The 15,000-nt window shown below is 36.0% G+C and overlaps 2 protein-coding genes across 2 annotated transcripts in view; both read right to left on the bottom strand.

Moving 5' to 3' along the window:
• The window catches only part of LOC135222121 (alpha-2-macroglobulin-like), a 22,220-nt gene extending 16,546 nt beyond the window's left edge, over positions 1-5,674 (bottom strand). The window contains exons 1-4 of the mRNA XM_064260290.1: positions 5,656-5,674; positions 5,308-5,472; positions 4,212-4,303; positions 139-363 (exon numbers count right to left, since the gene is read on the bottom strand). Coding sequence (XP_064116360.1) covers positions 139-363; positions 4,212-4,303; positions 5,308-5,472; positions 5,656-5,674 — 501 coding nt within the window. The remainder of the gene's footprint in view (positions 1-138; positions 364-4,211; positions 4,304-5,307; positions 5,473-5,655) is intronic.
• Positions 1-15,000, bottom strand: part of LOC135222122 (alpha-2-macroglobulin-like) — a 149,352-nt gene that overhangs the window by 49,051 nt on the left and 85,301 nt on the right. The window lies entirely within an intron of this gene.

Here is a 15,000-nt window from a genome sequence, read left to right as displayed (position 1 = left end):
GTAACAGAATATCAATCGTTTCTTTTATAAACAAGAGCAAAACTGGCAGCTATGGGTCACTGAAAAAAAGAGCGAACCATTGACAGGAAGACCTTCTTGGGAGGAATGCAATTCCGTCCCTGGGACCCCATCACTTACAGGCAGACTTTCGGTCAGGTAATTGAAGACGGAGACCAGGACGGGACCTCGTTCCTGCGGGCGGTGGCTGGGTGACTGAGGTCTAGGAAGAAGGGCACGAAGGAGGTGATGGAGGACTTGGGGCTTAGTCCGATGCCCAACTCCGGATGGAGGCAGACGGCTTCGCCCACCCACGTCGTCACCGTGTCCGGAAGTTCGACCTCCTTTGCCGTCTCGCCACTTTCGCTGTGGACAGGGGCAGGAGGCGTTCGAAGTGCTTCAGCATAATGCTTATTCTAATTGAGCAAATTTTACATAAATACAAAAGCCTTTAAGGATAGGCAAAAGGCCTCCGGATAGCAAAGAGAGAAATGAATCATCGTTCGCACAGATTTCCCGTCTAAACAAATAATAAATTTGAAAACTGTTACTTTACTCAGAGGAATAGACGGGGATGGTTAGAAACGTTTTCATAACAGAAACCAATATCAAACACCACACAAATTTCGAATCAGTTGAAAGTGGCTTCAGTCTTCAATGGGGCATAAGGTTCTTTTGCAGCAAAGCTATTTTTCTGAAGACAGCTTTCTCATCAGAAAAATAGAGAAGACTCTCCACAAGATTAATAGTGCTGAAGCAGCAACCTTTTTTTAACAAAATTTGCCTACGAGAGGGTCTCCTTCCGAAACAATAATAATAATAATAATAATAATAATAATAATAATAATAATAAATAATAATAATAATAATAATAATAATACTCAACGCCGGAAATATGATAAAAAGAACCATAAACACATGGGCAGTAGCCAGTAATCAGATACAGCGCAGGAATAGTGGAATGGACGAAGGCAGAACTCCGCAGCATAGATCAGAAAACCAGGAAACATATGACAATACACAAAGCACTACACCCAAGAGCAAATACGGACAGACTATACATAACACGAAAGGAAGGAGAGAGGACTACTAAGTGTAGAGGACTGCGTTAACATCGAAAACAGAGCACTGGCGGCAATATCTAAAAACCAGTGAAGACGAGTGGCTAAAGAGTGCATGGGAAGAGGACTAATAAAAGTAGACGAAGAACCCAGAAATATACAGAGACAGGAGAAAGACAGAAAGAAACAGAGGACATGGATGGCAACAACAAACCAATGCACGGACAATACATGAGACAGACTAAAGAACTAGCCAGCGATGACAAATTGGCAATGGCTACAGAGGGGAGAGCTAAAGAAGGAAACTGAAGGAATGATAACAGCGGCACAAGATCAGGCCCTAAGAACCAGATATGTTCAAAGTACGATAGACGGAAATAACATCTCTCCCATATGTAGGAAGTGCAATACGAAAAATGAAACCATAAACCACATAGCAAGCGAATGCCGGCACTTGCACAGAACCAGTACAAAAAGAGGCATGATTCAGTGGCAAAAGCCCTCCACTGGAGCCTGTGCGAGAAACATCAGCTACCTTGCAGTAATAAGTGGTACGCAGCACAACCTGAGGGAGTGATAGAAAACGATCAGGCAAAGATCCTCTGGGACTATGGTGTCAGAACGGATAGGGTGATAACGTGCAAACAGACCAGACGTGACGTGATTGACAAAGTCAAGAAGAAAGTATCACTCATTGATGTCGCAATACCATGGGACACCAGAGTTGAAGAGAAGGAGAGGGAAAAAATGGATAAGTATCAAGATCTGAAAATAGAAATAAGAAGGATATGGGATATGCCAGTGGAAATCGTACCCATAATCATAGGAGCACTAGGCACGATAACCAAGATCCCTGAAAAGGAATCTAGAAAAAACTAGAGGCTGAAGTAGCTCCAGGACTCATGCAGAAGAGTGTGATCCTAGAAACGGCACACATAGTAAGAAGAGTGATGGACTCCTAAGGAAGGCAGGATGCAACCCGGCAACCCACACTATAAATACCACCCAGTCGAAATGGAGGACTGTGATAGAGCCCAAAAAAAAAAAAAAATAACAATAATAATAATAATAATACCTCCTTAAGCATACAAGTTATTGTCACTATCACAAATTTTTTACTAATCACGCTCCATTACCACTTGCATTAGAGACAGACGATTTGTTTTAGAACAGAGAAGAATATAGGACAGAGGCCAAAGGCCAAGTGCTGGGATCTATGCGGTTATTCAGGAGGGGCTGAGGAAAGCAAGCTAGAAGAAAGAGAATATGAAAGGAGGTACAGTCAAGGAGGACGCTGCAAAGAACCTTAAGTAATGACTACAGTGTACCACACGAGGTACACTGAAGGCACTACTACCCTACGGGGTATTTGTTTTAGATAATATTGTTGATTGGGGTACATTATATGTTTATGAAGTTCTTCATATTTATGATGAGTAAATGTAGGCTTTTGTGTTCTGTTTAATGTTTTCTTCAAATAATCTTTTCATTTTCTTCAACCATTATGTGTGTTAAGACTTGATACTAGATGGCGATGTGACTACGTTTTTTTTCTCTTTAGTAAGTCCCTTTTTTCGTTTTTTGTTGTCTTATAGGCTTATGTTATTTGCTCTTGAAGTTGTATTTTTCTTGATGTAGTTTCTTCTTTGTCGGGGCCATGTACTTGCAAGAGCAGAAGAGATTACTGTCCACTTTGCCTTTGCTGTTTTGTATTCTGTCTCTTTGTGGACAAATTTGTACTAATAATTGGTATGTTTTTGTCAATAAAATAACTAACTAACTACTATTTTTGTAAGCATAAGATTCGATCGAACTCAGACATAAACTAATGACAAACTCAGACATACCTAATGACAACGATTTCCCAGAGCACGTTTCAGGGAAGTAGGTCCTATCGAGTTCGACTTTTTCCGGATTAGGGACTATATCCACATACCCACTTGTGGTAGTATAGAAAGGTTCTGTGATTGGTGCGAAAGATGCCGTAGCGTCTGTTGTAGTGAGGAGATTACCAAATTCAGCCGAGGTGGTCATCCCTGCAGCACATAATCAATGACTGGAAAGGATTGGTATTTTAGTTAACAGGAATATTATAATAACGTCCTTTCCTGACCAGCTTAGTAAAGGACGGGAGTCGAAGGGCCTTGCACCAGTACTACTCTATTGTTTCAATTTCCTTCGTGGCTTTTGCCTTTATTCACATATGTATACATATATATATATATAAATGTATATGTAGGTGTGAAAAGTAAAACAGATACTTACATTCATAATCATAGTAGTAAGTATAAGGTGTAATAACAGGGCCTTGTCTCCAGAGTCAGATCGCTTATGACGATACGCCCCCCAGCCAGCCTAAAAAAACCCATTATATTTATATATATATATATATATATATATATATATATATATATATATATATATATATATATAATTAAAATAAAATAAAAAATAGAAAAAAAATTCTACTAAGTACTCAGAAGTCGATATTACAATTTCACGTTAAAATTCTTGAGTATATATTTTGATCATAATTATAAGAATGATAATATTTTGACAAAACCTATCAGAAAATATATTCGTTCTTGTTTATCTTTTCATATATATATATATATATATATATATATATATATATATATATATATATGTATAATATATATATATATATATATATATATATATATATATATATATAGATATATATATTTATAAAATAAAAGGAGCCTATAAAAAACGCCAAAATATAGAGAATAAGTTCTATATTTCAGAAACTGTTATGAAAAGAGGGACAGCAGTCTCTGAAATAGTATAGTACTTACTCTCTATAATTTGGGCGCTTTTATGGGCTCCTTTTATTAGATGGAATTCTGCTGTATCAGAACATTCTTACCAGTCATATATATATATATATATATATATATATATATATATTATATATATATATATATATATATATATAATATATATATATTTACATATATCATATAGTGGCTCATGAATTTTAATCACGTTATCGGTAACTTCACTAATTCATTTTTGTACAGATACATTTTAGAGAAAAATAAACAATGAACGGCAGGCGTAAAAGACAGACAGAGAGAGAGAGAGAGAGAGAGAGAGAGAGAGAGAGAGAGAGAGAGAGAGAGAACTCACGTCAAAAGATTTCAAGGCATCTTGCATGTTAGTGTATCCATTGGGCTTTCTTCTTCGACTTCCTGCAGGCACCTCGGTGCCGTAGTCGTAATCTGTCAAGTGGTGTGATCAGAGTGAGGTCATTAAAGCCACTGCAATTCACCTGTTCAGTTTCACATTCAGTCATCAGGAGTCATCAAGCTCTACTTCCTTGTCATTACTAATACTAGCAAATATATGCATACAGAAATTATGTACTATGATAAATTCGTAAATTAACTAAGTCTACGGGCATAACCAACCTCGTTTCACGAACAGAACCAGCTCCGTTTCAGGGAATCCCTTCTCACCCTACCCCCTTCGAAGGGGGGCGGGGTGGGGGGGAGGTGGGATGAAACCCCATTACAAACGATCTTAGGGGTCCCTACTATAACCCTGCCGAGTTTCATGCCCATCAGACCAGCCGTTTGGCCGTGATTGAATGACAGACCAATGGACAGACATTACGCCGATTATAATAAGATTGTGCTTTGCCTAACTCTTAATTTAAGAGTCCCAGTATTCATTTAAGCAAATGTGAATGGCTTTATGTATTTTTCTGTACTTGTCAAGCTTTTTGTCCCTTTGGTGGAGGTATTCTCAATATACTGAGTGTTCCTGATTAATTTTTTTTTTATGTAACTGCAGTTGTGATTCCATCATCAGGATATCCTCACATCATTACAATACCAACCTGTCTCTTTTGGTTGGTTCAAGAAGATAGGTCCACCTCGAACCTGAAATCATCTGATATTACCAAATACGTTACCCAACATACAGCTCATGGAGGGATAAGGCCCGGTCGCAAATTCCCGAGATGTATACTGGTATTGCACCAGCCCCGTCTTTTTGCCAAGCCCCTAGGTTACATTAGGTTGGGTTAGGTTAGGTTAGTTCAAAGAAGTAAACTATTGGTAATTTGGTTGTGAGAAACATAATGAGATTTGTTTTCAAGAAGATTCTATGGTTAGTTTTGAAGATATGGCATCCCACTTTTTCAGAGAAGGTTAAGTACTCGGTTACAGTTCGGAAATATGCGGCCCGCTCCTTATCTACCATCCACTGATCAAGTACATACCGATAACAAAGTTTTCGTTATTGCCATTGCAATAAAGATAATCATTGACTTGTGAGTTTTCCCACGGGTTAACTTCTGCTGCTTCGAACAACTGGAATATTGTTCCAAGCGTCGGGGTTCCTCGCTGACCTCCAGAGAGCAGTTCAACGCTTTCATCCACCACCCCTGTGGAAATGGAGCAACAAGCATTATAGAATGTCTTTAGGTTCGATGTCTGATGGGTGATTCCAGTTATATTCATGCTAGCTTATATTCCTTCCTTAAATGAAATGAAGAACTAAATGTCTTCAGATGCTAATCTTCAACAACTACTCTGTCAAAACCTCTTGTCTTCAGTATAACAATTACCAGTAACTTCACACCACATGTGCTGTTGGAAGACACAAACCTAAGCCACAGACGGAGCTCGGCGCGGATGATAGGACGAGACTGACGTCATCCTTTGACGAGGGCAAAGCATCCGTTTTCGTCGTCCCACCTGAGGGAGGGGGTCGGGTTCCTGAGGCATTGCTCAACGTCTGCGCTTCCAGAGGTTGATACGACCTCGCCATCGCTGCGGGAGTACCATATCAGGACCTGTGGGAGAGGGGATTGGGGGTTCTTCTTTATAAACGTTAACAAAGGTTCAGACGTATTACTACATCTTATTATTTTCTTTTTCCATTGGCAATAGCCAAAGTTAGGAAAATTATGAACACATTGACATACATTGAAGCAAAAACCTTAAATATATATATATATATTATATATATATATATATATATATATATATATATATATATATATTATATATATGTATATATATATATGATAGATATATATATATAGATATATATATATATAGATATATATATATATATATATATATATATATATATATATGTATATATATAGATATATATATATATTATATATATATATATATATATATATCTACATATATATATATATATATATATATATATATATATATATATATATCTATATATATATATATATATATATATATATATATATATATATATATCTATATATATATATATATATATATATATATATATATATATATATATATCTATAGATATATATATATATATATATATATATATATATATATATATATATATAGATAGATATATATATATCAGATATATATATATATATATATAGATATATATATATATATAGATATATATATATACTATATATATATATATATATATAATATTTATATTTATATATATATTTATATATATATATATATATATCTAAATATATATATATATATATATATAAAGCCTAGATGAAAACATAAAATAAACACTAAATAATAATTACCTAGATAAAATACCTAAGATATCAATAATTCGCCTCAAAACTTGCCTTAAGATGAGGTGAAGTCAATGGCCCTAAGGGAATGTCAATGTTGAAGTATCCTTGGATGAGGCTGCTGTCATTGAGTGGTTGCAAAGGCTCCAGAAGATCTGACTCGCTGATTGGGAGGTCATTTGGAGTCAAGTCGTGGACTTCTTCGCTGGTGTACGTGATCTGACTTCTTCAGACACCTGCAGGAAAATTAAAAGTATATTGTTATTGCTGTTGTTATTACAGGCAGTTCCTGAGTTACATATAATGCTACTTACTTTCTTTAAGGAACGCTACACCACTACTTTACATCGCAATGCAACATTGTCTTCGATTCTTCCAACTGTATGCCTTCTTATGAGGATTCCATGTGTTCTTCTGCTAATCTATCCTCATTTACCTGTCACACATTTGATTTGTTATGATTTGGAAATTCTCTCTTTTTTTCCAGGTAGGTCATTCTGAACTGTTTTTATTTACTTTGACAATTTCAAGCCATCTCAGTGTTCTTCCTGAAGAACAGGAATAGGTTATAATGGCACTACACAGACTGTATAATTCAGGTAAGACGTTTTTTTCATTCCTCAGTTGTTTCATCTCTTATCAGAATTAAGGAAGATCATGTGGCTCATACCTCATTCAATTTTCCAGGGAGCATACTGACAGACAAAATCATACGAAACCGGTCCTCACTTAACGCGATGTCTTAGGTTATGGCAAGGATCCAGATTTTATGAAAGACACTCTGTTACATGGAATATATGAAATGTGCAAGCAGTTTACTAGATTCTTTCCCTAGTCTTCTTTGAAGTATCTCCATAAAAAAAAGATCCAATAATGATAGCACAAGAATTATTATCCAATTGGTGACATAACAATAGATCCCAAGTATTGTTACATACATACACTAGTTTTAGTTATCAGCAGAAAACTTCCTGACTGAAAATTCATCAATTAATGGTAACATATAATGGAGCAGTGAACTTACCTGGATGTGCCAGAATGATGGAAGAAGTATCGTTAGCCACAAACATCATCAGGGATTGTGATGGTGTCTCCACCAGGTGAAACATTTGTGTGACTTAGGCAGCAACCCCAGGCTGAGACTGGACTGAGATGCAGAAAAGAATCTGACGGGTTGTGCTAGTGTAACCAGAATATAGCCAACCCAGATTGCCTTGCTGATATTCGAATGAGGTCCTGTGCCTATAATGAAAATTTAAATGTAGGAATACAGATAATTTTTTCAAGCACTCATGCAGTGCAAGGAATAGGAATATAGAATTTTAGAATTTAGGCCAAAGGCCAGCCTTAAGGACCTATGAGGTTATTCAGCGCTGAAATGGAAATTAACGATAAGAAGGTTTGAAAGGTGTAACAGGAGGAAAAAATCTTGCTTTTGCACTACAAAACAATTACAAGAGAGGGTGGGAAGTCATAGTGAAGAGAGATAGTGTGAATAGAGGTGCAGTAAAAAGAATGAAGGGGGTTGCAACTAGCTAGGGGGTAAGGGACTGGGCAAAGAACCTACAGTGCACCGCGTGAGGTGAGCTGACAACACTACCTGGCTATGGGGATCAAGCAGTGGGGTGATGTATCAAGAGATTTTTGTGAGAGTAGTGACGTTACATTGGAATGTTACAGTGATGATATTAAAGAAATTATGGTTCCACACTGTATTTTAGGGTGAGTGGTGTCAAATTAACTTAGAATTTGTTAATTTTCGTTCAAAAAATTTGGTGTTTTTGGATATAGTCCAGATAAATCAACTCTGGGAGTAGAAAAAACCCATCTAAGTGCTGATTTATGGTTCTTTCATGTTTTAGTTTTCTGAAAGGAAAACTTTTATGCCAGCTTTGTCTGTCAGTCCACACTTTTTTTCTGTCCGCCCTCAGATCTATAAAACTACCGAGGCTAGAGGGCTGCAAATTGGTATGTTGATCACCCACCCTCCAATCACCAAATATCAAGTTGCAGCCCTCTAGCCTCAGTAGTTTTTATTCTATTTAAGGTTACATTTAGCCATAATCGTGCTTCTGGTAACGTAACAACGCAGGCCAACACGGCCGGCTGAGATATTCATGGCCGCTGCTCATACAGCATTTTACCGAAACCACCTAAAGATAGATCTATTTCGATGGCTGTACAGAGAACTTGATTACGCTGAAGAAACTTTGTCGCGTTTTACTTACTTATTTTTAACTCAGAATGGAAGCAATACAGCTTTCAAGTGATAGAACAGTAATTTCAATTTTTATGTAACTTTGTTACAACGGTAGTATTTGTAAACATTCTGATTACTGGGAAGCGTTCTAACAGTTTCCCAAGAGATATTAATGGAATATTAGCAACTACCAAAAAAACGTTCAATATTTTACAAAAAAAGTAGTTAAAACTTCTACATCAATCTTCAGCTACTAAGTAACTATACTTTGACGACATGAACTGAATTTATCGCTGATGATAGGCTTACATATCTAACGACATTTGAACTTACCCAAATATAGGCATATGAGGAGTCCACAAGAAGGTGAGGAGGAATGAAGGCGTTGATGATTCCGGATTCATCCTCTGAGTAGTTTTTACAAGTAACTGCCATAGCCCACACATACTGAAACAATTACGCCCTCGATGTCGAAGGAACCTGGTTTAGTCACCTTCACCTGCAGGAGAAAAGCCATTCTAAATCAAACTGTCTCGAAGGGACACGGCCAGGTTGCTCGTGTCACCTGGACAGTCCTTTATTTAGCTCTTGTGCAGAAACCCTTCCGGACACATTGTCAGCTAGGTACAGCGTTTTCTACCATTTCATAGCTGTGCAACTTTTTAAACATTTTCCTCTTCCAAATATATATATATATATATATATATATATATATATATATTATATATATATATATATAATATATGACTGGTAAAAATGTTCTGAGACAAGAGAATTCCATGTAATAAAAGGACCCCATAAAACGCCAAAATCTAGAGAGAAAATACTATATTCCAGAGACTGCTGCTGTCTCTATCTTCAGGTAGATGAATGAGAAAAGTTACAGAAAAAGGTGGTATTTATACCAATAGATCATCCACAGGTAAGCCAATGTCACCGTGCTGTTCAGCTCCAGCGTTTTGTACCAATCTATAGCTGGCCGCCAACTTCCCCAGCTGTCAGACCCGTTTCGTTATTCTTTTGAGTCAAATCAAATGATAATGATAAAAACTAACGTTGCTAAGAGATTCACAATATCGCGAAAAACAGTGTAATGAAAAATCAGCGAATATATAGTAAACTATATTTTACTATGTTGAAGACAAAAGCTTAGACGTTAGAACACCGTATGTCATCAGTACTGACGTTCAAAACTTTAATGTAAACACTGATGACGGCTTTGCTTCTGTCTTTTACATAGTAATACAGTTTACTATATAACGATACTAAACACAATTGTTGCTCAACATAGAGCAAGAACTTGTGCAGGAAAATGTGGAGATTAATGTATTCGAACTGGAGTTAAATCTAACTAACGTAGGACCGTGTTAACTTTAAGGAATGCTGTGAGTTCGGAAAAATACTTTCCCGAGGATCTTCGCATTATTGCATCAGTGAGACATGAGTGAATTATCTTTGCATCAGTGAAGCATGACTGAATTATCTTTGCATCAGTGATGCATGACTGAATTATTTTCTCGTGGATTAGGCAGCGGGCGATTTGGATTACTTTTTTTTATTTTATTTTTATTTATTTATTTGTTTTAAGTATGAGAGAAGCTACAAGAGTTACCAGAATGGAGAGAATTACGGGGGATACATATCTCCATTCCTCAATTTTTTTCGCTTTCTTCAGGAGTAAGCCTACAAACCACATTGTTATTTGTTGTTGTTGATGTTCTTGTTGGGGGGCTAGGAAAGCCGAAAAAGGTCTGACTAAGGTGTTTCGCTTTGAGTTAAAGAACAAATAATGTGTATACTAAACAGTACAGAAAAATTATTTCTCATAAAATGTAGCGTATTTATTTTAATTATCGTTGGTGAAACAATGGGCTATTTGACCGTAGATTTTAGCATGAGCACCGAGTAAGCTGGAGGTCGGATCACGTTTTGTTTATTTCCATATTTCCAACGTGTATAGCCCTAAAAATGGTAATGTAAAGATACAGACTTCACTTCATCGTACAATATTAGTTATAATGTTAAAAAATTACTTAGCATTAGAATCGGCATTTAGAAGATTGTTTAAAATATATACTATGTATCAAAGTCATTATGAACTGTTGATAAAGTAGTATTATATTTATCTCCCGTCTTGCAGGAAAATGAAGTTTATAAAAAGTTCGAAAAGATTTTGCAATGCTCCAAACAATTGTTACTTGTGCAGTTTTTGGTTACACAAGTAGGATTATATCTGCTGTAAGTAGAACAGAAAAATAGTAAATGCAAAAGTTGTGGTGCAAAGATATCTTGAAATCCACCAACAATGTTGTGTAGACAGTTATTCTTGTGTAGTGTTTAAGCTTGCAGGAAAAATTTGAAAGAAAGTCGACTTACTCTGAAGTTAAACGGCAGTCCCGGTTTCACGTTTTCTTCAGGGGTGATGGTTTCTAAAATGGAAGATGCGTATTGCACTTCCACCGAAGCTGTGGCATTCGCGACGTTGCCTGTTCCCTCTTCCACAAAAGAACCTTTCACTTCTATTTGATATCCGACGTAACCAAATGTTAACCGTTGCTACACTGACTTCGTCACAATCGCTGAGTGTCTAAGAAAGTATTTATAGAATATCTAAGATGAAATAAATTCATTATTCTAAAATAACATTAATCTTACAGCTAAGAAAAGTTTACTCAGGCGAGCAAATCCTCCATTTGGAAATATAAATTTTCAGTTATTTACTTGAACGAACAGGCTTTAATAGAATCCATTAAAAATAAACAAGAAAAAAAATATTCTTAAACATACAAAAGTAGGTATATACACATCGTTTTTAAGGATATGAAATCATCCGTAGTACTGCATAGCAACCTTAAAACAAGAACCTGTTCACAGAATGTTTTTTCTGAGTGAATTAAAATTTATTCTATCCTGGACAAATTTAAGTGCATTTTTTGTCAGCTTAAACACGCACGAGTACCATAATAATAACAACTGAGACAGGAAACAGATTTTTGAGGTTTATCAATGATTTTTTGTCATAAATGGAGGTAAATACGACTAACAGGACGACTGGATGAGTTCCTCTCCATTTTTAAATTGTCTGCTAATAAGATCAATTCAATACGATTTTCGTTTCTGGTATATATATTTATTTTTTACTTTGAAAACAACAAATCTCTTGTTTGCAAACAAGTTAAAGAGTACCTTCTCCACATATACAAACGTGGTTGATTGTAGTAGTAGTAATAATAATAATAGGGCCTGCTCATAGACAGCTTAAGAGTCCCCTTAAACAGGCTGACCATAGGTGTACCTTTTGAGAAGAAATTTCAGAATAAGTATTCTTGAATGTGTAATTAAACATTTTTCTTTAAACTCTATGGCGGTGCCTGACGGCTCGTTGTCTGTCTTCTTTCAGTGATATAATTGACGTTAAATTTAATTGGTTCAAAATGGCGACCATGGGCTAAATATACACAATAAAACCTTAGCCATTGTAAGTTCTTGTTCCCAGTAGGGGGAAAAGTAGCATTACCGCTGAAAGTATGACATGGGAATGAATATAAGAAAGGGGTTAATTAAATAAGAATAACACATACACACAGATATATATAAATAAGGCGAATACCACAGGAAAATGTTAGTCAGAAATCCAAGGGCTTTCGTCTTTTACTAAGACACTGTCAAAGAGCGAATGAAATACAATTGGAGAGAAAGGTCTCAGGTACAACAAGATCAAGAATACCAGATGGTTAATTGTCAAAAGGGTAAAAATTAAAAGAGATAATCCAGGATTATCGGATATCACACGGTCACAAACCTAAACAGATCTTTACAGTCCAAAACATGGTAAAAACTGAATATATTAATTTTGTTGCTTATATTTATCTACAACTTTTTCATTATGAAAGCATCAAGTTTTAAATAAACCAAGACTTAAATTTTGACTTGACGAAACAAGATTCAATGATATTCCTTTTAACTGTGTCATTACATGGGATTAAGGCTCTTGCTTGACTCCAGTTAATAGGATGATCTAAATCTCTCATATGTACGAATAATGCATTCGATATTTGCCCAGTTCTCACAGAATATTGGTGCTGTTTTGAGACATTGTGAGAGAGATTTACCAGTCTGTCCGTAATAGACTTTATCACACTTTTTACAAGGAAATATGGGAGCGCTGTCCTGAACCTTTCGTCTGCATTTTGGTAACACTAGAAAAACATGTAAGAATCACAAATGCTCTTGAGTGTGAGAAGGACGTCAACTGGTCCACCCTCCATTTTTGGTTATTTTACTAAATTATTAATACAAATGATTATCTATCCCTTTCAAGGTAAGCCTTTAAAGTCTAATATTACCGTTAGTTCATTAGTTGGAACAGATCACTATCATGAAAGAACAGTAGCAGACGAGGATTCAAGTGCAGAGTTACATGCCCAGTCGAACATGATTACAACGCCTTCACGTGGAAAATTTTCATTGTCGTGAAAGATGCTTCACGTTCATTAGTTGTCATGAGATTTTGCTGTGTTAGTTTGAGTTGTAACTTAGCGTTTGATAGGGTTGTAAAACATTAAAAAAGTAGTTGTAAGTGTTTTGTTTGTATAAAGTTTTTGCAAATACCAGTGCCAAAGAGTACCACAAAATGGCTGTCCTACAGGGCATCTTGTTACCCCTACCTCTCTCATGGAAATTTCCACTGCCGATCATGATCTAGACTAGGCTATACAGTAATTTAAGAAGGCATACCCTAGACTAATCCTGTTGAATGAGGAATTATGACTATTTTTGGGTAAATATAGTTAGTCTATATATGTATATAAATTCATGAAAAACTTAATTACATAGGACTTAGCCTGTACCCTCATTAAACTAACCTAACTTTTGTGGCCTATGTAACCTAGTAAAAAAATCTGCCATGTTAACTTTGCATAGGCTATCCTTAACGATTACTGAAGAGGCCTAGGCTAGACTATATCCTGTTAAAGGCACCTTAGCCTAATTTTACCTCATTTTAGTTTACGTTTTTCTCAGAAATCTTTCAGGTAGCCTTATCCATTGACATATATTGTGTACAAACATTTAGTACTGTGTGGAGTAGGGTATCAAATGATTTACACATTACTGTAAATTAATTGATTCCAGGGATGTTCCACATTTGATACTTATCCTGTTATGAAGGAAAAGCAATTCCCATAGTATGTAGTTGATGTATTTTTTTGAGGTCTCTCAATATAAAAGTTATTTTTTTGTTGTAGTTTTTAAACTACTTACTTAAATTGTTTTCTTGGAAATAAAAAATTAAATAAAATGAATATTTCCAGGGATCTAGTCCAGGAGTTCTGAAGACTAGGTAAATTAACCAAGTCCAGGGAGACTAGGCTTGGGAGAAATTTGGCATGATGTAATGAGTAATAAATAAACGAGCTGAGTACCAGGAATTTTCTTCAATACCATTGTACCTTACCACTAAAATGGAAATCAGCACTTCAATTACCTCCCAGGGGGAAGACATCACCTGGCCTCATCAGTAATAGGACCCATACACACAAGGAATATCAGTAATAGCAGGTAGGATAGGCCTACCCTAATTCCCAGGCAGCATAAACGTCAGTCTTCATACCCACCGTGTCAACTATGACACAGTACATTCTCTCAGACCCCAGTCTCCAGGCAAGAAGACTGACAACAGTGCATATGTATACTAATAGTATTATTATTCTCATATCTTAATGTCTGGGGGAAAAATTCTCCCGTGACATATATATCATATAATTAAAGAAAATGCCACAGAGGAAAATGAAAAACGAGAACTGCCTGAGATCTTTCGGTCTTAACGATCCTTACTAAGGGCAAGACTGATCAGAACAATGAGAAACACAGTACAGGTAAGGCATATATAAACGGGCATTACAGGATAAACAAAAGGTCCAGGTCCCTTTAAAGAAAACGAAAAAAAAATGCCCGTGGGCTAGATTAAAGATTTTAAAGCAGCCACCCACATGTTACTAATATGAAGTGTACTGTTTTTCGAATTAACTTACCTTTGACCGAGTGTAAGCAGTCACCCACGTGTTGTTACTAACACAAAGTGTACTGTTTTTCGAATTAACTTGCCTTTGACTAGTGTGTAAGCAGCCACCCACATATTGTTACTATAACAAAGTGTACTGTTT

This window comes from Macrobrachium nipponense, chromosome 3, assembly GCF_015104395.2.
Source record: "Macrobrachium nipponense isolate FS-2020 chromosome 3, ASM1510439v2, whole genome shotgun sequence".
NCBI classification, from domain to species: Eukaryota; Metazoa; Arthropoda; class Malacostraca; order Decapoda; family Palaemonidae; genus Macrobrachium; species Macrobrachium nipponense.
The sequence above is the reverse complement of the archived record's forward strand: the minus strand, read 5'-3'. Positions and strand labels throughout refer to the sequence as shown.